We start from the raw sequence: 27,816 nt of genomic DNA on the forward strand, positions 1-27,816 counted from the left end.
CTAAAAATCTTCCCTAACTACTGGACTATTCCAAGACGTTAATGATGTTAGTGAGTAAGATAAATGAAAATCATATCATTCTTTTCCTCTTTTGGATAATTTCTAAATTTCCTTTTTCCTTTTCCAGCAGAGAATACTTCCAATTCAGATATAATCATTCGAAAGGGCGTACAGTGTATTTTAATTAGTGTATATAATAAGCTTTTACCGATTGTTTTTCATTTTCGATTTTTACCATTTGCGCATGGATTAGATAGATAAAATATTAAGTACTCAGAAGAAGTAAATTATATTTCCCTCTTTTATCCATCATAAAAACATGTGACCCTTTCTCATAAGCAAATACTGAAATCAAGTTTTGCATCTTTTTTCAATACAAAGTTAGGTCTGCTTAATCAAGTGCAAAGAGTTGCCCAAAGTTAGGCAGATATTTTGGCCAAAAGATTTCTTTCCCAAGCTAAACAGCTTCTTCACCAGACTTGCATTTCCAACCATTAACACAGGAACTAGGCATATGACAGCTAAACAAGTACCGTACTAGAAAACCAAAGCCCCACCCTTTTGGCATTGCCAAAAAAGGTTCCCTTCTAGCAGCTACATCTGCTAAAAAGAAATGATCGAAATGAACTGGATATTGCAGATTGAAGCCAATCTAAATCGTATTAGTTTTATACTCCATTTATTGGCCCCCAGTCTAACCCGAAAATAAGCAATAGCCCGCTAAGCTACACATATTTGGGTAAATGTATAAGCGATGGCCCAGGCTAATAGTAGTTAATGCATCCGCGGCCTCAAGCAAGTGCAACAAGTCCCAAGCCACCCCCTCGTTCTAAAACCTAGTGTTCAGGTTGGCCGTGCTTGTATCAAAGTCTAAAATGAGCAAAGATAAATGCCCCTATCAGTTTAAAACTGCTCTGTACTCAGCTTGTCTGCGCCTTCATCCTTGCATTATGAGGCAATAGGTCATCACGCTCGGAACGATAATCAAAGATGACCAGTTGAGAGTTTGGAAACCAGTAATTATCACCTTACTTTGTAGATTCCACCCCAATAGAAGACCCAAGAGACCACAGAAATTAGCAGTAGATTTATGAGCATTGGTCAGGTTTCTCATATTAGAAGACTGCACAGGAATGAGTCCAAGACCATGATGTCAACCTGAGGCAGAGCAAGATAGACCAAACTGTACCAAAAATTGTCTTGCAATAGACATATTCCATGGGGAAGAAAACCCAAGCTGCACATTACTAGAGTTACTTGGGTATAACGCAGTGCAAGAATTAACTTATGTGCTAGTTAGTGCCAGAATCGGACTAGTTAGTTTCCAATCACCGCTTTCTCTTTCTTTTGGAATTCTTGTCTAAGTCAACCTCAGCAGGCTTTGATGATAAAGCTTTTGACTTGGCAGCTACAGAAGCACTCCACAAAGCCCTCTCAACATCTGATGGTGTGAATAGGTCCTCCTCGCTTGAAAGTTCCTAAGAGCAATTTTTCCATAGATTGCATCAAACAACAAAGATGCAATGTCAAACAGAAAGAGAATCCAACTCACGATAAGATAGCAGTTTGGCTAGGACCAATAGCGCAGTTCAGTCTATATCAAGTCATTCATGTAAACATCCAAATATCAGATATCAAAGTAGCTACATCAGCATGCAAGAAGTAAATAGATGATACACCATCCTTCATCAGGAGTTTCACCTTTCAAACAAGCCATCAAAGATGGTATCAAAACTATGACCTCTAGGCCCTAATGCAGCATTTAGGATGATCAATTCTGAAGGCTAAAAAATTTTCTGGCAATGTCTTAAGTGATTGAACCTAGTAAACATTCGAGAAGATTCAGATACCCTCTCTGCCCAGAGATCCAGGAAGAATAAATTGAATTGAAGGGAAAGATGTTCAAGCACATAATTATATTAATAGTAATTAAACATGTAAAAGCACTAGCATTACCGTCGACATAAATCAACTAGTCAAGATGCCAGACGGTAAGCAAGGCCTTCATATTAAAAAAACACTCCAGCACCACAAGGTGATGATTGCAAAGACAAAAAATAAACAAATAAATAAAATCATAATTTTATGATTATATTGCACCAAATCTGAAGCACAAGCCACGGGAAGAATCAGTTCAATATGGCAATGCAGGGCAATTGGTAATGTGCATTGTGAAGTCACATGACCACGATGCAGCCAAGTCGAAGGAATCGCATCAATCAGCAAAAACTAACTTGTTGACGAAAATATGTTTTTCTAGAATGCAGTGAAAAACATTTTTTTAAAAAAAATAGATGCAGTAGATAAATTAATTGCAACTGAATAATTTTGAATTCTGATCATTTTCTATAACAGGATACACTTGATACCAAAAACATCCGGAAATATATTAGTTAGCTGCAAAATTCAGCTCGAAGTTGCAATAACAACAATCTCTGGTTAATAAAAATAAAACACATAGAAAAAATAAATAAATTCAAACCAACCATTGCCTTGGCTTGTAACTTCTCCACAAAAACTAGATAACTCTTCAATGTATAGTCCTTCGTGTTACCAATTGCTGCTTCCATCGCCTAATTCAACCACATTCGCAGCCACCCAAAAAACAATAATTAATTAATTTACATAAAATGTCTCCTTTAATTATTATTATTATTTTCAAGAAAAATAATTCCACAAATTCTCTGAATTTTTGTACCTCGTCGGACATGAATGGAGTAATATGAGGAGCATAGGCAGCGAGAATAGCGGAGGCAGTGGCGGGGCCCACGCCTTTCAAGACGGTGAGCTCCTTAACAGCTTTAGAAACGTCCGGCAACGACTCGAACGCTTTTCGCGAGGCTGATTTGACAACGTCGTCGTTCAGCGAAGAAACGAAGTCCAGCAGCCTGGGCCTCCATTTGCCCCTGCTCAGCTTCCACTGCATTAATTTTGAGAGTTCATCAGTCGTTATATATGGAGTAGGGTTCCTCTGCTTTACCAGTACCGGAAGCTCGTTCCTGTAGAAATCGTCGAGGGAAATAAGGTTTGGTTTGTTTAAGGATTCGATGCTGGACTTGTAGGACGACAGAGCCGCCTTCCATGAGCTTATGTCCGAGCATTTCAACTCCATGGCTGCCATCACTCTGCAACCTTTTTTCTTTTTTTTTTTTACGCCATTTCAATTCACAGTTTTTGACTGTATTCCTTGTTTGAAAGCGTCCGGGCAGAGTCAAAGACCAGAGGTAACGTCCTAACGGCGTCGTTTGATTTCGAACAATGACTTTTTCTTACGTCCAAAGTTTGGATCCAGTGGCGCGGAGGGAAAATAAGAATTCCTTATTCAGCGGGCTTTTGGAATAGTTTGGATCGAAGCCCATAAAACTTAATGGGCTTTCCCTTTCAACAGCTACATTTGATCAAAGCCCATAGTATTTAAACTCTTGTCTTTTATTAAAATTATACGCGCATAGTATTTCACTCGACGTTCTGTCAATTGGATTGTAAAATTCCCAAGTATTATTCATTAGATTTTCCATTTCCTACGTTTTATTCGTTCGCCAAGTATTATTCTTTTTCATATAGCATACAGCATCGAAAGTCTGTCTGTGTGAGCAAAGTTCAAGATTGTCCCGTGATTTTATGATGATTTTAACATAGATCGCCTAAAATCCAACAATTTTCACTACTACTGGCTCAAATTTGTAATTAAGTTGTTAGTCATAGTTGTACTTCATTTGTTTTTTTTTTTTTTGTACGAAAAAGTTTGGATGGATTCGACTCTGATCATCACTACAGGTCAAGACATGCTTCCAGGATCATAGATCACTTATAGATATTCTTACAAATCGTCCACCAATACAACCATTACATCGATGATGGAATTCGAACACGCGACTTTTTTGTAAGAAAATAATCTGTTCTTTTCAACCGAGCCAATTTGTGTTCGCGTACTCCATTGGTTATTTTGCTGCAGTAACATACATAAAATCCAAAGAATTTTGCTGCAACAACAGCTGAGTCCCAAGTCCCAACTCAACTATTCACCCATTAATTGCATCGTTGGAATACAATTTATTAGTTCTGTAATTTCTAAAATGGATTAGATTAAATATGTCCCTCGGGGGACATTCGATAAAATTGGAACGAAACAGACAAGATCAGCAAGGCCCCCCTGCACAAGGATGATATGCACAAATCGAAGATCAGATTAAATATGCATTTTTCAGAAGAACAACAAACAAGCTTGCATATAGAAACTTCGCAGTACAGGTTGTCCCTGTGTCGAATCTTTTCATGGAATTATGTGAGAGGTACCAGTTATTGTCTTCGACTTTTAAGCTTATCCAGGTCTATTACGCGACATAAAAGTCATCACTTGTGGTACAATATCTTATTTAGACAGTAAATTTTGTTAGTCAACGTGATGAATCTCATGCAAAACCCTGTCCAACCTAGAGATGCAACTGGATATGTGAGTATATTGTATGTATGTGTGATTGTGTTCTTAAGTTAAGATTGGGTTATACCTGGCAATTATGCCCAACAACCCAACAACCCACCCAACCCACCTACTAATTTCAGAAGTTGGATTGGGTAATTTGGGTGTTGGGTCAATTTTGGGTTGGGTAATAAAAACCCAAATATATTTTGGGCGGATTGGGTATTTGTGTTGGGTACCCATTACCCAACTTCCACTTTTATTTGACAGAGATGTAAAACTTGTTCTTATACTATTGTCTTCTCTAGTTTGTGCAAATTATAAATATTACTACCCAGATTTATGGTTAGCATCAAATTTGACTCTCCAGCGGATTAAAGTTTTTCTTGAATAAGAGAAGAATAATTTAAGTCTTGGCATTCTTCGTTAAAACTTTTAGTAGAATTATATTTCATGTTACACTGTGAATTAAGTGACACCCATAATAAGGATCATAGGAATGGCCAACTAATCGTGAAGGATATATGGCGTAATATGGAGTATAACACAAAAATATTGAACGGAGGATCAAATGCCAAATTCTACTCATGATATATTCAAAATAAATTTCAGATGCAAATTCGGAAGTTATCTTTTAGGATGCAACATGATTCATTTTGTGTTTATTTCTAATTTCTAATTTCTCTATTTTACAACGGCTCAGATGTGTTATCATGCATGATTCTTTTGTGTTTATTTTTTGGGTCAAAATTTCAGTTTATAACTTTCTTTAAAGTATGATTGGATCTAAGTAATTTAAACAGTTAGTATGTGTGTGTATTTGTAAAAGTATATTAATATGTATTTTAGTGTGTTTGTATGTGTAAAAATAACGTATTTCAAAAGAACTTAAAAAGTGAGTGTGTGTTTGTATCTGTGAGTGTTTTAGTGTGTGAAAATATATCTATCTATGTGAAAATGTATTTATGTGTGTGAATTTTTTTTTTTGTATGTGAAAATATATTTGAGAGAGTTTATGTATCAAAATCTATTATTTTATATATTGGGTCATCGGTTTGAGATAACCCAATATGACCCAACCCAAAATTAACCCAACCTAATATTGGGCGGATTGGGTGTAATCCATTTAAATGAAAATCCAACATCAACCCGACCAAAACCCGCCTAACCCACTCAATTGCCAGGTATAGGTTGGGTACATTGGTTAAGGATAACCCAACCATAAGATTCCTTTCATCGCGAAACCATCATTAATATACAACCAAGAACAAAGATACACGGTATCCTTTTTTTTTTTTTTTTTGAGAAAATGCCAATTTATGGGAAGATACTAATCAGTTACAAAAATAGATAATAACATAATCAATCATGCATGTCGGTCACCTCACTGCTCCGAAGAGCAAAATATTACCCGATTAACATTTTTTTCCTTCACATAAAATTAATTCAATCATGGCCAAAGACGTCATATCAATAAAGGATATATTAACGGTCTTATTGTACAAGGAATGAACTAGGATTCAAAAGCAGGAACGGTTGTCAGTTACAATTGTTCCCAACAATTCATTAGCTCCAATTTACCAACAAGGCAAAATTTGAATTATAAAGATCAGAATACGTAAAAATATATGAATCGTTTACACTGAATTATAACTTGTTGAAGTGTTCTTATACTACTGTTACAAAATGATTACATTAGTAACATTTCCTGTCTGTATCCTAAATGAGCTCTATTTATAGGGCCATTACATTTTTTTTTTTTGACATACTATATGTTACTCTGCAGGGAAGGGGGAACTCGATTGACTTGTATAAGGAGGGGGGGGGGGTGTGCAAGGGACTTGAGGGTGGGCAGGCATGCTCATGTAAACTAAAGGGGTGTTTTGATACACTCTTCGATTTTTTGAACGGTAAGATGTGAAGTTTGAATATCTGACCTCCTTACATGGATGAGGGGCAGGAGCGGTCATCAGATGGACCGCTCCTGAACTATTCACGGTCAAGATTTGATCAAAAAAAATTATACGTATCCAAATCACTTCTTATACCTCTTTTTTAATAACGTGTATGGGACTCACAAAAGTTTGCACCTGCAACCGCTCCTGCCCGTGGTCGTAATACGGAGAGAACTAGAGAATCTCTGTGCGCCTTCAACTGCGGTGTTGCAGAGTGTCATTAATGAACAATGATGCATGCAATAGCCTGTTGTTACGACTTGGAGGGGACTTAATGGAGACAATGCTAATTGGCAACTTCTAGTGCTGTCCAAAATAGTCTCAAGTGAGTTGATCACTAGTCGAATCAACTAGTTAAAACGTATATACTATAAGATCTAAAGGGCGTATAGTGATGTACTCTTTTGATCTAAACGTGAAAATCACTCATTTTAGTTCTCTTGACTCAATTGTTAGGTCCTCCCCTAAATAAATTGAAGTGGAGTGGGAGTAAGAGTAATATAGCATTTTGTACACTCATATCAGTTATATGGTCTCCCTTTAATATAGCATTTTAGGTTCACCTAAAATAATGTCATAACAATAATCAAATGAATGAACTTTTGTCCTCTGGAAATATTTTTGTCATATCCAGACACATTTCTCTATTCCTAAAGATATCTGATAATCATTTATTTAATGTTATAATTAGAATGCCAATCACAATACTGATATGCTTCTGAAAATGTTTGTGGCCAATGAAATACTTATACAATATCTTTAGATAACCAAAAAAAAAAAAAAAAAAAAAAACAACATTGTTGCACCACACCGTCTTCTTCGTCTACCAACCATATGTTATTCAAATTAAACTGTACCAACAACCAAGTGAAAGTCTTTTGTTTTTTCTTTTGGTTTCTGTGGCTGAAGAAAGGGAGCTTTTCTCGATCGGAGCGACATTGTGGAGTCCATGTGCACCAGATATGGAACAGGGTAGACCACCTAGCTAATACCTGAAACTCTCATTCCCTCTTCTTCTTCTTGATAGCTGATAGTACTAGTTGTCATTTCTCGATCAACAATGAAATTCACTTTATGGGAAAATCGTTTAAAGTAGATTTGAGGATCCCTCACGTTCATTCAGTTCGTGAATCGTGAGATGTCCAAATTAACTCTGAAATCGAATTTGGCATCATTCTTTCAGTGTCCTTATCTTGAGCAGAGTAGACTAGACAATATATGATTATGCACGAGTCATCAAAACTATTGCGGGTAAATTGATGGCTATGTAATTTTCAGCAAGAAAGGTGTAATTTACTTTGACTGTCAGCATCAATTGGGGTTACAATTGTCATTCAAATTCGCCATGCAAAATGTGAATCACGTTTTTATAAAGCTTCTTTTTTTTTTTGTTGTCAATCGTATTTATCTACTCTACACCTACTCCTAATCGATTTTAAGGGAAGGGTCCAACTAACCGTACGGAGGAATCGACGGGAATTGAATCACCATCGGATCAGGCGAAAGTACTACACACTTGTATGAATTTAAGCCATCTAAGTGGCAAAACACATACTGTGGCAAGTGATAGGAGATAAGATTTAAATTCTTAATCTTCCATCATACTAAATCTTAAAGACTTTGGTGGTGACCAACAGCCATTACGTGTTTATATAAAGCTTCTACGTACGCATGACAATTATTGGATTGAACGTTGCAAGGGAATTGTATGTACGCACGTAACAAGTCACAACTACGTGCATGCCTCAAAACGAAGAAACGACATCAGAGTTTCATGGACCCAAAAAATTCCCGCAAGAAGTCTCTTTCTCCTGTGATAGCTTTTTTATTTGGAAAATGGCACTTTTTAATGATTAAATATCGCATTCTTTGTTGAAATTGTTGCCGGGCCTCTCGAAAGATAGAACAGTCGGGTTTTATCTAAATAAAATAGAAAAAGTGGGGAAGAAGAGAAGAGGAGAACAAATGCAACGAAATTGGCGCCGGACCTTGAGTCGAATTGATTAGGCCATGTGCAACCAACGTCCATCAATGATGGTGGCATACAACCAAAACGACTCCTGCTAGATAGCCGCCCCCTTCTCTCGGACCAAAGAAGGTTTGAAGACGCTCGACCAACGGGAGAGGAATGAAAGGAACGGTTTTTTTCTTTTTCTTTTTCTTTTTCACATGAGTATAAAGCAAGTTATTATTAGTCAAGAAATATTTGTTGATACGTCGTTTTGCAAAATTTCGTAGGCTAGTATCTAATCTAGCTACAAGCTAGTAATATTTAAACCCATTTTTCCATTCCGTCCCCTCTCCATTTTCAGATGAATAGTCCTATCCGACATGCGTACGTGAAAAAGTAAAGTTAATACACTCAAATCGTACGTTATGGGGTCGAGTTCGTACATGGTTGTAATGGGCTAATTAATCTCAAATTAATTCTGATTTTTGTAAGAGCTGATTTCGAAAAGAAAAGCAAATATCTTTGAACTTATGGTTTTGGTTCCCTTTTTCTAAGTTTATAAAAAAAAAAGTCAAAATATTAAATGAAAAACAGTTGAGACTATCACATAGAAATGTTTTAAAAATTAATTAGAAGTTAAAACTAATTCTTAAAAGGAAAAATGAGTGGAGAACAAAACTAATCTCACCTTTAGAATTGACTATAAGCGCGAAAAAGAAACATAATACATCTTCTGATCCACGTCCCTCAAATGACCATCCCGCTTCCCATATGCTCCTTGCATGCTGCAGAAAAGGTCCGGTAGTTGGATATTTCTTTCTCGTCAATTGACTATATATTTTGCTGCTGTCCTAAATTTCTTAATTAAATGAATCGGGAGCAGTTATTGGGTGGCTTTTGTCAACCAATGAATTTGTAGTTGATGAAGTAAAGTTCAAGCGCAAGAATAGTAGGGACAACCCATAATATTAATATTATGGGGTTGGCATTTTTCCAGGGCTGCTCGATCAACTACTTAACCCTAGATTTTGGTTAAATGTAGAAAATGTTTGACATTATTTTCGTGTTTGCAGATTCAAGAAAGTCTTCAATATTAGTAGTGTTTTTTTGTACTTTAATTTGGTTAAGCCTAAATTAATAGGAGAACTAGGAAACAAGAATTAATGCATATATAATAGGGTCTTATTTCGAGTATTTACAGACATATCGGTGCATAATGTTTCTAGTGACCGTAGATCTCTTGTTCCATTGTCATTCCTAACTTGATGCATGGAAGGGCTCTAAGAGACTCTCTGACTACTTAGATTAAACTTCAGCGGTTGCCTTCTCCAAATGTGTTGAACTATTGAGACCAAAAAAAAAGTATAATAGGACCGAGTGATTTAGATAGAAAATTATTTGGAATAGTTTTTTGAAAAAATAATGTAAAACATTTTTAATGTGATTATTTGGAATAGTTTAAATTGTATGCAACCAATTGAATCTCTAATAGTAATTATGATGCAAATTTTGTTATACAAAAATAAAAGTAATTAATTCTATGAGATATATCAAATATTAATATTTATAATATTCTACAATAGCAATTTATTTTATAGATAAATAGTAAATTAATATTCAGAAATTTGTAAAATAGCAATTTATTTATTCTACAGTGGTAAATTAATATTCAAAAATCGATTGGCTGTGATAGCACTATTTGAAATTTGTACAGATAAATAATCAAGTGATTTAACTAGTATCTTTATAACAAAAACATCTTTTACTAAATCACTTCCTTTCATATTCATCCACCACCACTTGCCAGTCACCTCGTCATCAGTACTTTATTCGATTCGAAGTATTTTTAAATTTTTTAAAACTTATGAGTGTTTTAGAGTGTCACTGTAAATGATATTTTAAATTAAATTTATTTTTCTAAAACAGACCATCTAGATAGTATTATAATCGTAAGCTTTATTTGTGCACGATAATTCAAGAGAAATTGGACGAAACTCGATTGAACTTGGTCCCCTTCCTCCGATTAATCTCCATGTTTAGACATGAATGAAGATCATCAATTTGATTGCGCACGAATGGTTTCCATCATCTACAAAAGTGTTTTACTTTCTTTTTTTCAGATAATTGGTGACACTTGCGGTCGAGGAAGGAACGACAGAAGCAGCTGTGGCTTTACACGCTTTGGCGCTGTCGAGCACTCATTATTGTATTACCGTTCCACGAGGCCAATAAAAGCGTTTGACTGGGACCAAATACGCTTTTAACGGCTCTTTCGTTATTTTATGCCTTTCTGAGCCACGAATACAGAAAGTTCCAAAACCAAATCAACGAAAGTTACGTATTCTCTTAAAGATTACTCATCCTTAACTAAAATTTTTTTATCTTTTTATCGTCACATAACGTACAACACAATACACCCAAAGAGCACCCAACACTTTTAACTCTTACATTTTTTAGCTTGACATCATACGATTAGAGCTGTTAAATGGAACGAACAACTCGAAAGCTCGATTGAGCTCGACTCGATAAGGCTTGACCTCAACTCGTTAATTGTGGTAAACGAGTCGAACTCAAACTCGAGATATACTCGTTTAATTAACAAGTCGAGTAAGCTCGACTCGTTTGTTATATGAGTAGCTCGATTATGCTCGATAACTAAGGATATATATATCATTTCACAATTCAAAAGTATAAAATTTAAAAATTTTAGGTTTTTATTGGGGTTAATTTGCACGAGCTAATGCAAACTCGGCTCGTTTGTGATAAACGAATCGAACTCGAGCTTCCATTTGGCTAGTCGAGTCCGAACACATTTCAAAGCTTGTCCGTCGAGTGAACTCGGCAGCTGTGGCTTTACACTATGAGTATATTATATACAATAACAGAAAAAAAAAACTCGTGTCACGAGTAAATATTTAAAGTTTATACGTGATTATATATTACAAATTAATCATTCTTACATTATTACCATGTTGTATACAATAACAAAAATAGACTCGTGTCACGAATAAATATTTGGAGTTTATATGTGATTACATGGTTTGCTTATATGTGAATGCCTTTATATCTTCAATACCCTTCTAAGTTCTAACTTGATTTCATCTCCATACCACGAAATTTTAAATGGAAAAATGAGTGCAAAACAATTGTTGCAATTCAACCCATTCAGGCAACCAACTCCATCTAGAGGAGTTGGCTATCACATTAATTGTGAGGTGGGAGGTTAAGAATTCAAACATTGCATCCCATCAACGTGTCTCTATATTAGAATTGTTCTAAATTTATACAGATGTGTGATGCATTCGATCTGATTTGATGATAGTTCAGTCCCTATTAGGTTCCCCTGATTCATGTTAGGCTAAATGTACTGTTACCCAAAAAAAACATTTAGACACATGGTAGATTTATGAAAGCACCGACGTGTTTTATAATTACTGGACAGAGGATTCTAAGTGCATTTGACTCCCTGTCAAATTGAGATTTAGTTTACTACTGTTAACATCGATTAATCATTTTGTGCATGCCTGTCACGCTTTCCCCAACCCCACCAAAAAGCAGAAGCCGAGAGGGAAAAAATGCTTCAAATTTTTGTATTTTCACGATTGATTGGTCGTAATCACTTTCTTAAAATTTCAACAACTTTTCCATTTTATATGAATGATTAAAGCTACCTTTATATTTGAATAATCGATAAAAGCATATATATATATATATATAGGTATTGTACCCTTGCACTTTCATTCGGACATGAGTGGCATATATCCGTATTTATGATTGAGCCTTAAATTTCAGCTTTGTACATGTTCTGTTCTCGTTTGTTGTAAATTTGTAAAAGTTAATTACTGAGAATAATTAAAATCAGCTAAGGTTGTTCTCGAGTAAATTCTAGATTTTATTATTTTGTCATTAGAAAATCTAAAACTTAAATGAATAAATATACAAGAAAAATCAAGTAAGTATCCAAAATAAGTATCTAAAATTAGGTGAAACAATCGCACGGGAACAGATCAATAAAAAAATTGTAATAGCTCACGTAAAATCTACGTTTCAACCAACGCGAAAGTATGAATTTCCTTAAGAGGAATGGCACATCTTTTTTTTCTCTCTCAACCCCTTCTCATCTTCAATTGTTAGATTCAAGATTCGAATTCTAAATTTAACAGTGGAAGGGAATGGCACGATTTTAAATCTCTTGTGGATCAAGAACAAGATATTTGCACGGCAAAGGAAATTTTTTTTTTTTTGCCGTTATTTAATTTGAACCACACTAAGAAGAGAGAGAGTGACGAAGAAATTGAAGTGTGTGGTACGTTGGAGTTGGGCCCTATAAAAAGAGTGGGGGAGCAGCGTAAATCCTGAAATGTCTCCGGGACACAACTCAGCACCCTCACACAGTCACACACACTTGGCGCTTGGCTGCATTGTTCCCACATATCCCCAAAATCGCCAGCGAAGCATTTAGTGGAGAATATATTCCGGAGAAAACACATTTAAACGATCAAATAAAAAAATAAAAAAAAATACAAAAAGATACAAAAATAAAAGCCAAGCACCGTTGCTTTCTCTCCATTAGGGAGAGAGAGAACAGAAAGCAAGCGAACAAGAAAGGGAGAGTAGGCCGCGGAGGAGGCTGAGGATTGTAACAAAAGGAGCAGAGACGCCGTTTTGATTCAACGTCGTCGGCGGCATTGTTGTAATTCTCATGGATCAATATGTTTGGGAAACGATTTTGGCGGTGGCGTTAGGTTTTGTGGCCGTGTATGGAATTCTGGCCAGAAATGCTAATGCTCGCCGGAAAAGTTTTGGTAAAGGTGGGGCGGAGGATAGGGAGCCTCGTGACACCGCCACCACCACCCCCATTGATGGTATATTTAGATCCAAGAACAACGACGCCTCCGACGATGCAGACGTCATTATCGTAGGCGCCGGCGTCGCTGGCGCCGCTCTCGCTCACACTCTCGGGAAGGTAGTATGAAAATTTTCCTCGTCTTCGTCGCCTTATGTTATAGAATTATTGTTATATATATGTGTGTGTGTGTGTGTCTGTATATAGTACTGCATGAATTCAGCGATTTTTGTAATGAGAGTTTATTTGAGTGCGTGTTTGTATTTCAGGTGAATAAGACTGTGATATTGATGACAAAAATGCATGTTAAAAAAAATGAATGAAATAGGAAAAGGAAGATTATAGATTGATCTAGGAGTTGCGTTACTTTTTTCTTTTGCTTTTTTTTTTTCGTGCTGTACATTTAAGAATCTAAACACTAATTGACTATATTGTTTATTAACTAATTTTTCTGTTGATGCAACTTATCTAATAGTAGTGTAATTTTTTTTAAAAAAAATTATTTGTTTTTCAGGTGCGGCCGTTGTCAATCTCATTTTACGGGTTTAAATCTGGTTTTCTTCTTTTCATTATTCGTTTCAATTTTATTGATGTTTGGGCTTGTGATCAGCGTTGTTTTGCGAGTTTAACTTAGCAGGACAAAGCCTTCTTTAGGTTTGAGATCACATCTATGATTGTTGATTATCACATATTTGCCATTTTGTGGTCTTCTGTGCATGCGTGACGTCAATAGGTTTTTGTAAAGCTTAATTATATTTCTTACTGTGGTCCTTTTAAAAAAAATTGGATGCAAAACAATTGAACTTTGAAGTTTTGTCATGGGCTTAAAGGAGGAAGTAGAAAATTACCTATTAAGCATATTCACTTTTCATATTGGCCTGCAGGATGGACGTCGGGTGTATGTAATCGAAAGAGACTTGTCAGAGCCTGACCGGATTGTAGGAGAGCTGCTCCAGCCGGGCGGCTATCTCAAGTTGATTGAACTGGGACTAGAAGGTAAAGTTTGCAGAACTAATAGAAAAATGTTGTCCTGATATTGAATTGATTGTAATGCTTTGAGCTAAGTAGGCTCAACTACTGCAACATTTGACATTAGAAGCCTCATCTTTGCCCATTTAGTGTAGAATTACTGAAGCAGATTCTTTTTTTTTTTTAACCTCGACTACAGATTGTGTGGAGGGAATTGATGCACAGCGAGTCTTCGGATACGCTTTATTCAAGGATGGTAAAAGGACTCGTGTGGCTTATCCCTTGGAAAAATTTGACTCTGATGTTTCTGGCAGGAGCTTTCACAATGGCCGTTTCATTCAACGCATGCGAGAGAAAGCTGCATCTCTTCCCAAGTATACTCTACTCTTGCTCTTGTACTTGGTGGTTGTTTAGTATGTTTCCTGCAGTTTTAGTCATAAAGTTAGAAGTGGCAATTTCTGTATGGCTGATTGAGGATACATGTGCTTTAAATTCAACAAGAATCTTTAGAAGATCTGAATACATGAAAAATGATTTAGTTAAGTTGGTGGCTGATAGCACGGAAGCATCTTAGTATCTTAGAAGTCTTTTTCACCCTTTTTTTATGGTTTTTTACTTTTATGGATCTGATTTTAAATATCATACAGTGTTCGCTTGGAGCAAGGAACAGTGACTTCTCTTCTGGAAGAAAAAGGGGTTATCAGAGGCGTGCAATACAAAACAAAATCTGGTGAAGAATTGATCAAGTATGCACCTCTCACTGTTGTATGTGACGGTTGCTTTTCAAATTTAAGACGCTCTCTTTGTGATCCTAAGGTGTGGATGGCTTAGAAGCTCTCTTTATTCTCATTTAGTTATCAATAGCTGATTAGTCTTCTCTGTCTTTCTCATACTGTGGATTACTTGAGGACAACAAATCAAGTTGGTTGGTGTTTTACATTTTTCGAATACTGATGTCTCTGCCAGGTAGACGTCCCTTCTTGTTTTGTTGGCTTGGTTTTGGAGAACTGCCAACTTCCTTTTGCAGATCATGGCCATGTTGTTCTAGCAGACCCGTCACCTATTTTGTTCTATCCAATCAGCAGCACAGAAGTTCGCTGTCTGGTTGATGTACCTGGTCAAAAGGTACCATCTATTTCAAATGGTGAAATGGCCAAATATTTGAAGACAACAGTGGCTCCACAGGTAGCAGTAGGATATAAAGTTTGAATTTTATTGCTGTTATTTTTTTTGGGTGTACAAGCTTCAGTCTACTCTTATCACAAGGAACAATATGCTATATAGATTGTGAAACTTCTATCATCTAACTATTCACTTTCTCACCATCTTCTTGTAGGTCCCTCTTGAATTGCATGATGCATTTATTGCTGCGGTTGACAAAGGAAACATTAGGACCATGCCCAACAGAAGTATGCCAGCAGCTCCTCATCCTACCCCTGGGGCTTTGCTATTGGGAGATGCATTCAACATGCGACACCCTTTGACTGGAGGAGGAATGACAGTGGCTCTGTCTGATATCGTTGTACTACGTGATCTTCTCAGACCTCTTGGCGATCTGAATGATCCACCTACCCTTTGCAAGTATCTAGAATCATTTTACACCTTGCGTAAGGTACATTTAATTAAGTTCAGGACTTGTTTTGGTCATCAATATGGAAAACAATTGAGCAATATTGATCCAATGAATATTGAGTCTTTCCATAATATTCAAATTTTTCCTTAGTGATTTGATTTTGACATTGAACAGTGGAAATGCATTTTATGACGTTTTCATGCATTTGTCTTCCCACACCCGAATTTGAGTTATCCAATTTTTTTTTTAAAATTGAAATGATTGTCTTGTTAATTTTATTGCTTATATCCTCTTTCAATGTTTTTGTTTGCAGCCTGTGTCAGCCACCATCAATACGTTAGCTGGTGCCCTCTATAAAGTGTTTTGTTCATCTTCTGATGAAGCAAGGAAAGAGATGCGTCAGGCATGCTTTGACTATTTGAGCCTTGGAGGTGTTTTCTCAAATGGACCAGTATCTCTACTTTCTGGTCTGAACCCTCGCCCATTAAGCTTGGTGTGCCATTTCTTTGCGGTGGCGATATACGGTGTTGGCCGCTTGTTGCTGCCTTTTCCCTCACCTAAGCGCATGTGGATTGGAGCAAGATTGATATCAGTGAGTATCTGATTCTTTCTGTCATTAATTTCTCTTAATCGATTAATACATCTGATTGAAAACTATTTCTATTCTCAATGCCATATTCTAAATTTCAAGCTCACCTCTGCAGAGTGCATCGGGAATTATTTTCCCCATTATCAAGGCTGAAGGAGTGAGGCAAATGTTCTTCCCCGTTACCGTTCCTGCATATTATAGAGCACCACCTGCTAAGTGAGGTTGTCCAGCAAATGCTAAAACACTAAACTCCTCAATTGCAATTATCACATTCAAGTTTGTGTCTGCGTTTGCAATCCGATGTTCAAAGTTAGTGGAAAGCGGATGCTTTTATAAACTGGTGTGAATTGTGATATATTTTTTGCTCCTAGGTCTTTTTGTATCTCATTGTATTTGTCCTTTTTTTTCTCAACCGTCTCAAGTAAACAGAATTTTTTTTAGTGTTTTTTGGTTCTCTTTGGCGATTTAATTGCTTTGTAAATAACTGGGATGATGTGAGCTTCATTCAGATTGTAGTGTGAAGAAGTGAAAATTTTCCGAGTCACTGCAATATTAGTTTTAGTAATGAGATTTTTCTGATGGTTAGCTTTGGAAAGCAAACGGGTATCAACTTTCAAGCTAATAGTCTGGGATCACATATTATTCTTTCTGGGGAGTTACTAGGGTAAAATATAGAAACTCCCTTGAGGTTAAGCGAATATATAGAAAAATCCCTTATAATTGGAAACAAAAAAAAAATTATATTGATATATCCATTATACCCTTTGAATTATAATATAAAAAAACTCCCTGTGATTAAGCAAATCTACAAAATAAATTTCTTATGATTTCCAATCATACAATCTATAGTATCTTGTGATTTGAACTAATGTGAAAAATCACTTAAATTAACAAGTTTGAGGTTGCTTGACATGGAAAATAATTTTTTAAATCAAAATTTTAGCTGATATACCTATTAAAACTCATAAAATTTTCAAAAACAATCCAAAACTCCTAAATATAACTCACGTTATTTCTATACACAAATAAAATAAATAAAAACTTCCAAATACAACTAACCTTATTCCCATGCACAAAATAAATAAATAAAAGCAACATATAATCATAAGGAATTTTTCCGTAAGTTGGCTTAACCATAAGGGGTTTTTCCATAAGTTTGCTAAATAGGATGGTTGTTAGAAAGTCTTTTATTACTTATATATAGTAGGGTAATTGTGTGTCATTTCATCCACCTCCGTTAGTTTTGATAATTTCTGTTACTGTTTCAAATTAATTTAAATCATGAGAGACTGAAATGTATGATTTGAAACTATAAGAGATTTTTCTATATGTTAACTTAATCACATGGAACTTTTTTTGTATTTTACCCGAGTTATTAAGATATAATAGACGGAGAAAAGCAGATCGATGGTTTTGGCAATGAAATTGAATATAATCATGTCACACAATTTAAATTATCAATTCTTGATAGGTGTCTAGTGAGCGCTCATTAGTAATTTAATAGTCTCATAGGTTAATTCGATCCCAATAGTTTCTTGTCAGCTTAACTGGTTTGGCATTTCTTCACTCTGTTTAATTCAAAGGGCGATGGACGGAGAGGAAATGCGATGGTAACGACAGAGACAAGCAGAAAAACCGAGGATGTACGCACGGCTAGTAATTGAATAATTAAACTGTACCTTTTCACGCTCCCGTGAGGCTGTGAGCTTTCTCCATTTGTAGGCATTATTACATGGTCAAAATCATGTCGATCCTCTTGTTTTTCCTTGGCAAATTTTAGCGTTTTTCTGCACTACTAGTTGTCCAATCTTTTATTTTCTTACCAAACCAAAGAAAAGAAGAGAGATCTATAGCTGTAGGTTGATTTCCTTCCTCTTGTCTTCTCGCTGTTCACTTCCCAGTTCTGAGTTGTCATCTCACCATACCAAAGATTCGAAACCTTAATTCCCGTCGCTGAAAAAAGTTTACCATTTCTTACCATATTGTTCCAAATAATTTCACGAAATCAATATTAATCTTGAAAAAAAAAACCAAGAAAGCCAATATGCTTCCTGTCCATAGAAAAGACCAAGAAAAAAAAAAATAGCCATACCTAGAGTCAGCCTCGCAGTATGCGCACCTAAATAAAGGGGACATATGCAGCAGACAGTAGTTTATAGAAGTAGCTCTTTCATTTCATTCGCGAATTCTTATTTAATACTTCAAATGAATGAAAACAACATATAGTACATCATAGAAGAGCGATCGCCAACTTCTTGTTCCTATTCCTTGGACGCTACTGGATAAAATACTCAAAATTGTTATTTGGATACATGTACAAGTGAGTGAGCATACGATAAGAGACTTCTAACCATCGAATTGTCGATTAGATAGGGGATGCTGTAGGCATAAGCAAGCTCTAAGCTGTCTGAGCTTTGTAGAGGACGACCAAAAATTTTGTGGGACTTTTCAAATCCCAACTGACCGCTACAAGTGAAAACCAAACGCTGAAGGCCTCCGAGTATCATGTATGAAACCTTTTTACATGCTTCGAAAATACAATTGGCAGAGTATGGGAAGGTGAGATGCAGAGACACCCAACCAAACTAGTTCAAATCTTTCGTCAGTTCTTCTTGTTATTTCTTTCCGTCTTTATAGCCTCATAAGATATCATAACTTCCTTAAACTTTGCTTCAGCAAGCTCTGCAACCAAAGAGGAACATTAGAAGTTAGTCCACAGGCAAGAAAGTAACCTAGCTAAATGTCATACTAGCTCAGAGATATAAATGTGCGATTGAGAAGAGTCATGATTCCATACGTTGATTATCCTGATTCTGATCAGGATGGAACTCCATTGCTTTCGCCCTGAAAGCTGACTGCAATGCAAATAAAAGTGAAGATACCTCAGGTCAACGTTTTCAATTATTTAATAACCGACAGAAAAAGCAAGAGCAGGAGCACATAATTATGATAGTTACGACCGATAGCTTTATGACGTACAAATACAGTTTTACAATCGTGTCGAGTGGATGTTGCCTATGAAAGTTTGGAGCAGCTATAAGAGAATGAACTCAGTCCATCTAACAGAAAAAACAGGTTTACATGTACCCTGATGTGAAAATGATTGCGAGTCGCAGCTAGTATCCATGGTTCTCAGCAATATTAGATCGTATAACATAAAACTACAACTGCCACGTTCAACAATTACACAACTTCAAGAAAGAGGCATCGTGAGAATCTACTGTAGCTTTAGAATAAGAAGAACAAATTAAAGAAAGTGAGGAATTAAAATTCGATTCCAGATTATCCTTTTGTTCTTGTGAAAAGAGGGGTGTTTTTAGCAGATGTAAATCTATTTGTGTTCAACATAATTGAAGAACTGGTCTACATTTTATAGATCAGATTGGTTACCTCCTCTCTTTTTACCAATACATAGTTGTCACTGAAGTTCCTTTAATTTCTTCCTTCTACCCATAAAGAGAAATACAAGGAAAAGAATTTTCCATTTATTCTTAGCCTCACTTCTTTTCATTTATGTATGTATAACTAAGGGACAAGTTAACATCACCCCTTCACCTTCCCATATAGTTTTGCTAGCAAACTATGACTCAAACCATCACTACATGCTTAAGGAAATACAAAATATCAAATGAAATATCATATGAAGATAAAATGGTAATCAGTTATGTGCAATAATACCCACAAGGTAAATAGTACCTTTATCTCGTCATCTGTGTATGGTTTTGCTCTTGCCCTGTTGCAAAGGAGACAATCCATGTGTCAAGTCTCACACATTGAGTCTTTCCACAACATATAAATTAAAATTTCCTACACTAGCCAGAATAACATGTTGTGGAAATGAACAAAACCATTCTAGAGGATATGATCTGAGAAAACAAATTTTTGGCCAGGATAAGAAAGAATTTAAAAGTTAGCATAATAGCTTCACTGACAAAACAATATCTGATATGTAATACAGATTGTCACCTGTCAAGACCTAAGACTGAATAGTGATGTGATAATGGATAGCTTGCACTGGCCCGAGGAGCCTCCCTGAATTTAGCCCCTTGATCTCTATATGATGTATCGCCCTTCCAATACCAGTCATTTCTCTGAAAATGCTGGTGATATGCACCCTGACCATTTTCTGCCCAGCTCTCGTAACTCCTTTTATACTTATTTCTCTCTCTATTGAAGACACTTTGCATGCGTCGAATCCGCTCCTGGACAGATCAACCATGAAGCAATGAGTTGCATATGGCCGCAAACTTCCAACAAAATTAGGAAAAAAGATTTGTCTGTAACCCTTTAAAAAGAAGCTTACATGCTGCGTCACATTAATTAGAGGATAAGTCCAGATCAACTCAAGTTCTTTTGGAAGGCAACAAGAAGGTTGTATCCATATTCAAAAGGTCAAGGCTCCGTTTGGAATAGCTGTGTTTGGGGTTGTTTTTAAAATATTTTACTATAGCAATGTATATGAAAAACTTTTACCGTAGATGTTTTTGGTGGTATTTTTGAAATATTTTGGGGATATTTTTAAAGTTTAAAAACTTTTAGTGTATTTTTTAAAAATTAAAATTACCACTCACCACCGCCACCATCGCCACCCCCTCCCTCCTCCTCTCTCTTCCTCCTCCTCCCCCTTTCTCCTTCCCTCCTTCCCCTTCGTCCTCCTTCTCCCTTCCCCTTCCCCTCCCTTTTCCCGCCACAACCCTGCCCAATCTAGGCACGGACAGCACGGGGAGAGGGAGACGGGAGGGGCGGGGGTTGTGGCGGGAAAGGGGAAGGGAGGAGGGAAGGTGAAAGAAGGGAGGAGAAGAGAAGGAAAAAGAGGGTGGGAGAAGAGAGTGGAGTGGAGGGGATGGGGGTGGGGGTGATAGATGGAAGAAGAAAATGGTGTACATTTAATTTTTTTTTGTATAGTTGGAGTTGTTTTTGATATACTGTATGGATGTGGTGTTTTTAGAGTTGTTTTTGTTTGTGTATTACTGTAGCATTGCATATGAAAAACTTGTTGTTCAAGGTAATTGCTTATCAAAATATTGGTCAAATAAGGCTACAAAGATAGACACTTGATGTGGGCAGTCAATTGCTTATTCACAATCCACTGAAAAATCCTGCCTTTGACAGCTTCTCTTTCTATCAGAAGTACACATCCTGCTTTCTACCCATAAGAGACAAATCACACATAGTGACCATCTCTAAAATCAAGTTCCTTGTTTACTCCAAAAGATCCATTTCAAGAAGACAGGCTAATACATGCTTAATGTCAAGTATTATCTGGAGATGATGACAAGCCAAAAACAACAGTGACTACAAACTTTTAGCCACTTCAAAATGCAGTGATACATGTCTTACGGTTCTTAGTTTCTTAAGCTTGAAATTTTGGTGATGAAGTAACATAATCATTTCATTTTGCACCAGATGTTCTCTTGTAAGATGCTTATATGAAGAGTGGATTTAATTGGAAGAGCAATTCTTAAGGAATTAACAGAGTTATCATAATCAGGTTCCACAAAGACATCTGTTCAGTCCTTTCAATCAGAATGGCAATTTATAACTTTCATGTCATCCCATCTGAGTCAGATATCTCAAACTTGTCATATCATGCCAGTAATATGGGTTTAACGCTCTCATGCAACTAGCCAACTAACATTCAAAACACCCCCCCCCCACAACACTCTTCCATTGATATGAAATCACAAGTATTACATGCGTGACCCATACCATGGGACAAAACCATTTACCTTCTTTAGAGAGGAAACCAATGAAAATAAACAGAAGCACCAGAATAGTCATGTGTGTAAAACAAATGCACAGAATGTAAAGAAAAACAACATTATCATCTTCATTAAATTGAAAAAAGAGTTGCAGAAAATTGTCACATCAAAACGTTTCCAAAAAGGTCAACAAAATTGTAAACATTCGTCTGCTTCCTGAAATGAGATGACTATTAAGCATTTGAAAAAGGAAGATGAATCTCACCACTCTCTCCATTTCTTCTTCATACTCTTCCTGCATCCTACGGTTGTATCTTTTCCATGCTTCCTCCTGAAAACTTGTCCTGGAAGTTTTACCAGAAGCACTTTTCCATGATGCTTTTGACCTGGTCAACTTTTCAGAACGACATCATCTATCATCAGTTCAACATGCCTTCATGTTTTCTGTTCTATGGCATTATTAGCGAGAAAATCCACCATTGAAGAATCTTAAGAATCAATAACTAATGTGTTCAAACGTCAAACAATATGCCAAAATGTGTTCAAACATGTTCAACATGCTTTCATGTTTTCTGTTCTATGGCATTATTAACCCAGTTTCCAGCACACATGTCTTCAAACGTCAAACAATATGTCAAAATATTTACCAAACATAATTCTTTCTCTGCTCTCCCATCAGTATTGGGAAAACTTATTCACAAGTCAAGATAAAGTAACTGTTGCCAATATTTTCAATTTTTATAAATTAAGTCACCAAGCAAAAGCTCGGTAAAATACTTAACAAAAATTGTTGCAGACATATATCTGCGAACTATATTCATGTTAGACCATTCAGCCAGGAATTGCAAAGCTAAAGGCTTCCGTATTATATTTCCTCCACTATCCAAGAGAAAAACTAATTGAAGGACACGAGCGATTTTTTTTTTCTTGTCAAAGAGGTACACAAGCATTTAATTCATCAGTTTCAAAGATTTGGGAGAGAGAGAGACTTTAATTCCCTAAGGAAAGGGAACTAAGCAGCAAGAAATTGAACAAGTAAACAATTTTTCCCTGGCCTAGACAAATTAAACAATTTTTGCAAGTACATCAGCTTGTAGCATTATCATCAACTTCAGTCACCTGTTTAACAGTATCAACTTAAAGAGATGTGGTGCCAAAAATCTAGTTCATGCACCAGATCATATTAATTAAATCTCACATTTGAAATAATTAATATTTACATTAAGTTTGCAGCTTCGTTTTCCATATGTGCCCCACAATCTCCACTCTCCCAGAACCACACCTCCCACAGAGCTATGGCCCACTCAAGACCAGCAGTCCTAAAACTTGGAATGCTCTATTCTTGTTTCCATTTTTGTTTATTTCAGTCTAACTTTCTTATAGGTGCAAAGTTTCCTGTTCACCTTACTCTACCAGAAAAGCAGAAATATTTTATAAAAGCTGAGCATGTGCACATCTCACCATGTTATTCATAAAAGAATTTACAGAACTGGAAAGGAGCATCATTCAAAGCAACATGACATCATCATAGAAACTGAAAAGTAATTCTATAGTGATGCTAAGACAGCTCATCGCAATCCCCCAACAGGAAACAAAAAGAGCATCAGTAACTACCTGAGAGTAAACCCAATCAACAGATCTTCGCAATTGAGTAACCTGCAAAAAATTGCAACTGGTGTGATTCATCCACCAGAAATGGACCACAAAGAAACACCACCTGAAGATCTACTAGCACAAGTTTTAGCAGAAACAACAATCAAATACATTTTAAAAATTCAATGAAGAAGAACATAAATCGAGTTGTAAGTCCCTGACATCTGCTGAAAACAGTAACGGATCAGATGTATCACTCCCATCTAACATCTAAGGCGATCAGTCTACTTCTTCAGCATTACTTCAACATTTAATCTCAACCATCCATCCAAAGCAACAGATCATTCTACTTCCAGATTCCACAAGTGTGTCTGGGCTTTACCAACTGTTCAATGGCCCCTTCACAGAGTTCTTCTGAACTTCTACAATTACCCGACCAAAGATGAGAAAATTCTCCCCATACCATAAACACCACCAAGAACCGCGCAAGGAAATCAAACCTTTAATTTGGTCCAACTCAATTCTAAGACAAGTAATTGCTAAAATCATTTCTTCATCAATAGCACTTCTCATGTATTAGTTTAAGTACAAATGCTCAACTAACAGATATTTCTCCAACAACTAATATTAGCAAAACTAACTAAATCTCTTCCTACAAAGTTCCAGTAATAATGTGCGGGAAAAATATCATCGGAAGAAATAAATGCCAACTAAATTGTGTACATAATTCATTGGAATTAACCTAAAGTATTACAAAAAACACAACTTGCACAATCAAAACGAGAAAATTGAAAACTGTAAAAGTAATTAACCAAGAGAAACTTACGGCAGCGGTGGTGGCGGTGGCGCCAATTAATCCGAAAAGTAGAATTCCCCATATTTTCATGTCTTTTTCACTATCTGGAGAATAACCAGGTCTGCTTGGTTGCTGCGGCCATGGATTATTAGGTTTAGGATTTTTATCCGCAGCAGCATCATCTTCCTTTGCCATCTTTATCAACTTGTAGAATGAAATTTGGGATTTTAGCTATCCAGAACCTGGATTCGTTTATTATCTCTTCTTTCTTGAAATGACGATTTGGACTTTGTCAAGTTGCAAAACAGCCTTATTAAAGCGTAGATTACCTTATTCCTCTGTGGATTGAAGAATTAATTGGGAAAAAAGAAATAGAAAAGAGCTCTGGGGTCTGGTTCTGAAGAATTTGAGAAGACAAATGACTACCTGAAGAAGGAGATCGTAAATTCGAAAAAAAAATGGAGATCGTAATTCTTTTTTTTTTTTTTGTATATAACATTTACCTCCCTTGAGGTTTGACCAAACTACTAAATAAACCTTGCAGTTTGATTCCCCCCCCCACAAAAAATATGTAACAGCGTTGAAACTCCACTAACTCATATACCGAAAGGACAAAAATGCCCTGACCTAAAATATTTGAAAAACAAAAAACTAAACATCATAATTTAAAACAAAGAAATGTGTAAAAGGAAAATCCAAAAAAAAAACATAAATTAATAATTTAGGAAAAATAATAGATACAAAGAACCAATATATTATTATTAAAAACAACTACATGAACATGTATACAACAACATAAAGGGGAAAATGAAGAAAGAAAGACTAAGAAGAGACAGGAAAAATAAACAGGAAAAAGTGAATACAAAATTGCCTAGGAAAAAGTGAAAAAAAGGGGAAAGAGAGGAAAAATGAAAAAAATAAAGTATTATGAGACAAAATTGGTTTCCTTTTCTTCTCCCATTGTCGATTCCAATTTCCTCTTCTTTCATCGCACCAATGGCATTACCAACAACCACCTGACCTTAAATTATTGATTAATTTGTAAATCCATCGCCACTCTGTCCAACGAAATCAAATTGTGATTAAAATTGAGCGCAAAAGTCAATTAAATTACGGGAAAATCAAGAATAAGCTCCACTCAATCATTGAGATTTAACCCAAAAAGAAGAGCGAATTGAGCGAAATGTCACTAGACTATTTCAAAATGCCGGTTTTGGTCACTAAACTTTTTTATTAGCGCGAAATGTCACTGAACTCGTAAATCTGTACCGTTTTGGTCACTCAGTGTATTTGTGCCGTTGGGAGAGACGGAAATCAACTTTTTGAGGGGCAAATTCGTCTGCACAGCCTTTTCTTTGAAACTCTCCAACCTAAATTGTTTTGTAGGAGGGTGGGTTAATTCATAAATCTACAGATACAAAGAACTCTGGAAATGGGGGAGGTAATGGGATCTTCTTCGAGGTCATGGAGGGAGGAGTTAGCTAGTTTAGTTGAAGATACTGGGGTAAGTTTCAATGGTGAAGTAATTGGAATTTTGACGCCAACATTTGAGACCAAGAAATTTGGGGTTGATTCATCCGGGAGTGAAACATCGGCGGAGCCAGAGAGTTTCAAGGATCAAATCAAAGGCTTTGCCAACGCTTGGGGCGAAATGGTGGTGGAATTTGGCAGAGGCTGTAAGGATGTATTTCAGGAGACCTTGTTGACTGACGACTCCTAGATTGTCAATAAAACTAGAGCCCATTTGCAGGCATGGGAACTGGAAATTTAAATAACAAAAATCTTGCAATTTCGAATCATAGGAGCTGAGAACTATATTTGAATGGTTCGCCGAATAAGATGTTAAGGAAAAGGCCTAAGTATCTGCTCTTGCTAGTGGTAGTGGTAATGATTTCGAGTGGTGGTGATGATTTGGAGGGAGGGGGAGAAAAGGAGGCCGGGTGATTTGGATGTTGATTATAAGAAGGAAATAGAAGGAAATATAAGTAAAAAGTGCCGTTGATGCTAATGATATTTGAGGTGAAGGTTCAGAATGATCTAGAAATGAATAATGGGATCTGCAAATATCTTTCAAGGAGGAGAAGAGCTAAGCCTTGGAAAATTTTGAGTGAACCCGGTCTACAGGCCCACTGGTAGACCGAGTGACTTAGAATTTGCCATGTCATCATTAGACCTCCTCCTTCAAAACACACACCCTGCACAGAGTTGCATTCAGCCGGTCATGGAAGTCTGCAATGGATTTCCCACCCGCTATCCTCAGAATTCATCACAATCTTTCTACCTATTACCACCTTCCAAAACAAACGTATCCCTTAGATCAGAAATCATGCCAAAAACAAATAAATTTGGAGTCTTTACACCAATTTCAGTAGGTTCATCGGATCTTATGTTCTTCAATTAGTTAAAACTATAGAAAATTTCTTCTGCTCTATTTCTTGACCATCTCTCCAGAAGCTTAGCAATTCCTTTTCAGAATTCCTTTTCTTCACAACTGGGCTTCAAGAAAAGATAAGTATTTTAGGTTCATAAACACTTTTTTTTTCAAAATCCCACTGCTGTCCCTTCATTTACTAGATGAAATTTTCCCCACTAAGGCTATGTAGACGAATTTGCCTCTCAAAAAGTTGATTTCCGTCTCTTCTAACGGCACAAATACACGGAGTGACCAAAACGATACAGTTTTACGAGTTCAGTGACATTTCGCGCTAATAAAAAAGTTTAGTGATCAGAACCGGCACTTTGAAATAGTTTAGTGACATTTCGCGCAATTCGCTCAAAAGAAAAATCCATGAACAAACCACAAAAGATGTTTTCTCTTTCCCTAAAATCCCAATTCGCTGCTTTCAATAGTTTCTCCTTCTTCATCATGTGCTCAAAAATCCCAAAAATATATTTAGTTTGATCTTTAATTTTTTTTTGGCTACTTATGTGCTGATGAAAGGAAAGAAAGAGACTAACAAGGAAAGTTGATGGGAGCAGATTGATCATATAGCAAAATATGCATAAAAATGATCATTGTGACGGTCCCACGAGCGGAGAAATAGAGTAGTGACGGTAGAAGGAAATTCATTGTTGGAACAAGAGAGTTCCATTAGATCCCCATAGGCAAAAGAACAGTGGCTAGCTTTCAATCTTATACCTCCAGTTCTTATTGGAGCTCCATCAAACAATGACATTTTTGAGGTCTGGTTTTTTATTGCTAGCAATAAAAAAGAAAAATAATTTTAGGTTACAGGGGTACTGTAGGATTTCCGTTAAAATTTGGTGGCATCGTTAATAGTTACAGAGTCAACATCACTTGACTAACTGTGGGAGTGTTTCTGTTATAACTTTATAATACTTAAGGGTGTTCTCGCAGTTTAATCAAACTACAGGGACTGTTTTGTAGTTTGATCAAACCCCAAGGGAGGTAAATGTAATTA

The 27,816-nt window shown here is 36.3% G+C and overlaps 3 protein-coding genes and 1 pseudogene across 4 annotated transcripts; 2 read left to right on the forward strand and 2 right to left on the reverse strand.

Moving 5' to 3' along the window:
- Window positions 1-1,065: 1,065 nt before the first annotated feature.
- Window positions 1,066-3,245, reverse strand: LOC113713642 (uncharacterized). The gene is made up of 3 exons (XM_027237421.2): window positions 2,699-3,245; window positions 2,487-2,573; window positions 1,066-1,478 (listed from the first exon to the last, which is right to left on the reverse strand). Exons 1-3 carry the CDS (start codon window positions 3,119-3,121, stop codon window positions 1,329-1,331), a joined length of 660 nt encoding a protein of 219 aa, XP_027093222.1. The 5' UTR covers window positions 3,122-3,245; the 3' UTR covers window positions 1,066-1,328.
- Window positions 3,246-4,094: 849 nt separating this feature from the next.
- Window positions 4,095-4,205, forward strand: LOC113715256 (U6 spliceosomal RNA; annotated as a pseudogene).
- An 8,681-nt stretch (window positions 4,206-12,886) lies between these two features.
- LOC113714561 (squalene monooxygenase SE1-like) lies at window positions 12,887-16,847 on the forward strand. 2 transcript variants are annotated; one of them, XM_027238466.2, is made up of 8 exons: window positions 12,887-13,292; window positions 14,057-14,168; window positions 14,341-14,515; window positions 14,789-14,957; window positions 15,108-15,326; window positions 15,478-15,753; window positions 16,028-16,306; window positions 16,419-16,847. In XM_027238466.2, exons 1-8 carry the CDS (start codon window positions 13,029-13,031, stop codon window positions 16,521-16,523), a joined length of 1,599 nt encoding a protein of 532 aa, XP_027094267.1. In that variant the 5' UTR covers window positions 12,887-13,028; the 3' UTR covers window positions 16,524-16,847. The 2 variants fall into 2 exon arrangements, with proteins under 2 accessions (XP_027094267.1, XP_071925567.1); XM_072069466.1 differs by having other exon boundaries at window positions 15,108-15,329; window positions 16,419-16,743.
- Window positions 16,848-18,455: 1,608 nt separating this feature from the next.
- On the reverse strand, window positions 18,456-24,933 carry LOC113713438 (uncharacterized). Its single transcript, XM_027237162.2, has 7 exons — window positions 24,425-24,933; window positions 23,620-23,661; window positions 22,271-22,399; window positions 20,270-20,505; window positions 20,000-20,036; window positions 19,101-19,158; window positions 18,456-18,985 (listed from the first exon to the last, which is right to left on the reverse strand). The coding sequence occupies exons 1-7, from the start codon at window positions 24,587-24,589 to the stop codon at window positions 18,906-18,908; spliced, it is 747 nt and encodes a 248-aa protein (XP_027092963.1). The 5' UTR covers window positions 24,590-24,933; the 3' UTR covers window positions 18,456-18,905.
- Window positions 24,934-27,816: the final 2,883 nt, after the last annotated feature.

Source organism: Coffea arabica, chromosome 10c (assembly GCF_036785885.1).
Source record: "Coffea arabica cultivar ET-39 chromosome 10c, Coffea Arabica ET-39 HiFi, whole genome shotgun sequence".
NCBI lineage: Eukaryota > Viridiplantae > Streptophyta > Magnoliopsida > Gentianales > Rubiaceae > Coffea > Coffea arabica.

Bases quoted from the DNA above. Each gene is read 5' to 3' on its own strand.
- LOC113713438 (XM_027237162.2), bottom strand. From the start codon at position 24,589: ATGGCAAAGGAAGATGATGCTGCTGCGGATAAAAATCCTAAACCTAAT. The intron at 23,662-24,424 runs GTAAGTTTCTCT...AATTTTTTGCAG, and splicing joins CCACCGCCACCACCGCTGCC to GTTACTCAATTGCGAAGATC. The intron at 18,986-19,100 runs GTATGGAATCAT...CTTTGGTTGCAG, and splicing joins TCAGAATCAGGATAATCAAC to AGCTTGCTGAAGCAAAGTTT.
- LOC113713642 (XM_027237421.2), bottom strand. From the start codon at position 3,121: ATGGCAGCCATGGAGTTGAAATGCTCGGACATAAGCTCATGGAAGGCG. The intron at 2,574-2,698 runs GTACAAAAATTC...TGGTTGAATTAG, and splicing joins CTCCATTCATGTCCGACGAG to GCGATGGAAGCAGCAATTGG. The intron at 1,479-2,486 runs GTTGGTTTGAAT...AATTGCTCTTAG, and splicing joins AGTTACAAGCCAAGGCAATG to GAACTTTCAAGCGAGGAGGA.
- LOC113714561 (XM_072069466.1), top strand. From the start codon at position 13,029: ATGGATCAATATGTTTGGGAAACGATTTTGGCGGTGGCGTTAGGTTTT. The intron at 13,293-14,056 runs GTAGTATGAAAA...ATTGGCCTGCAG, and splicing joins TCGCTCACACTCTCGGGAAG to GATGGACGTCGGGTGTATGT. The intron at 16,307-16,418 runs GTGAGTATCTGA...TCACCTCTGCAG, and splicing joins TTGGAGCAAGATTGATATCA to AGTGCATCGGGAATTATTTT.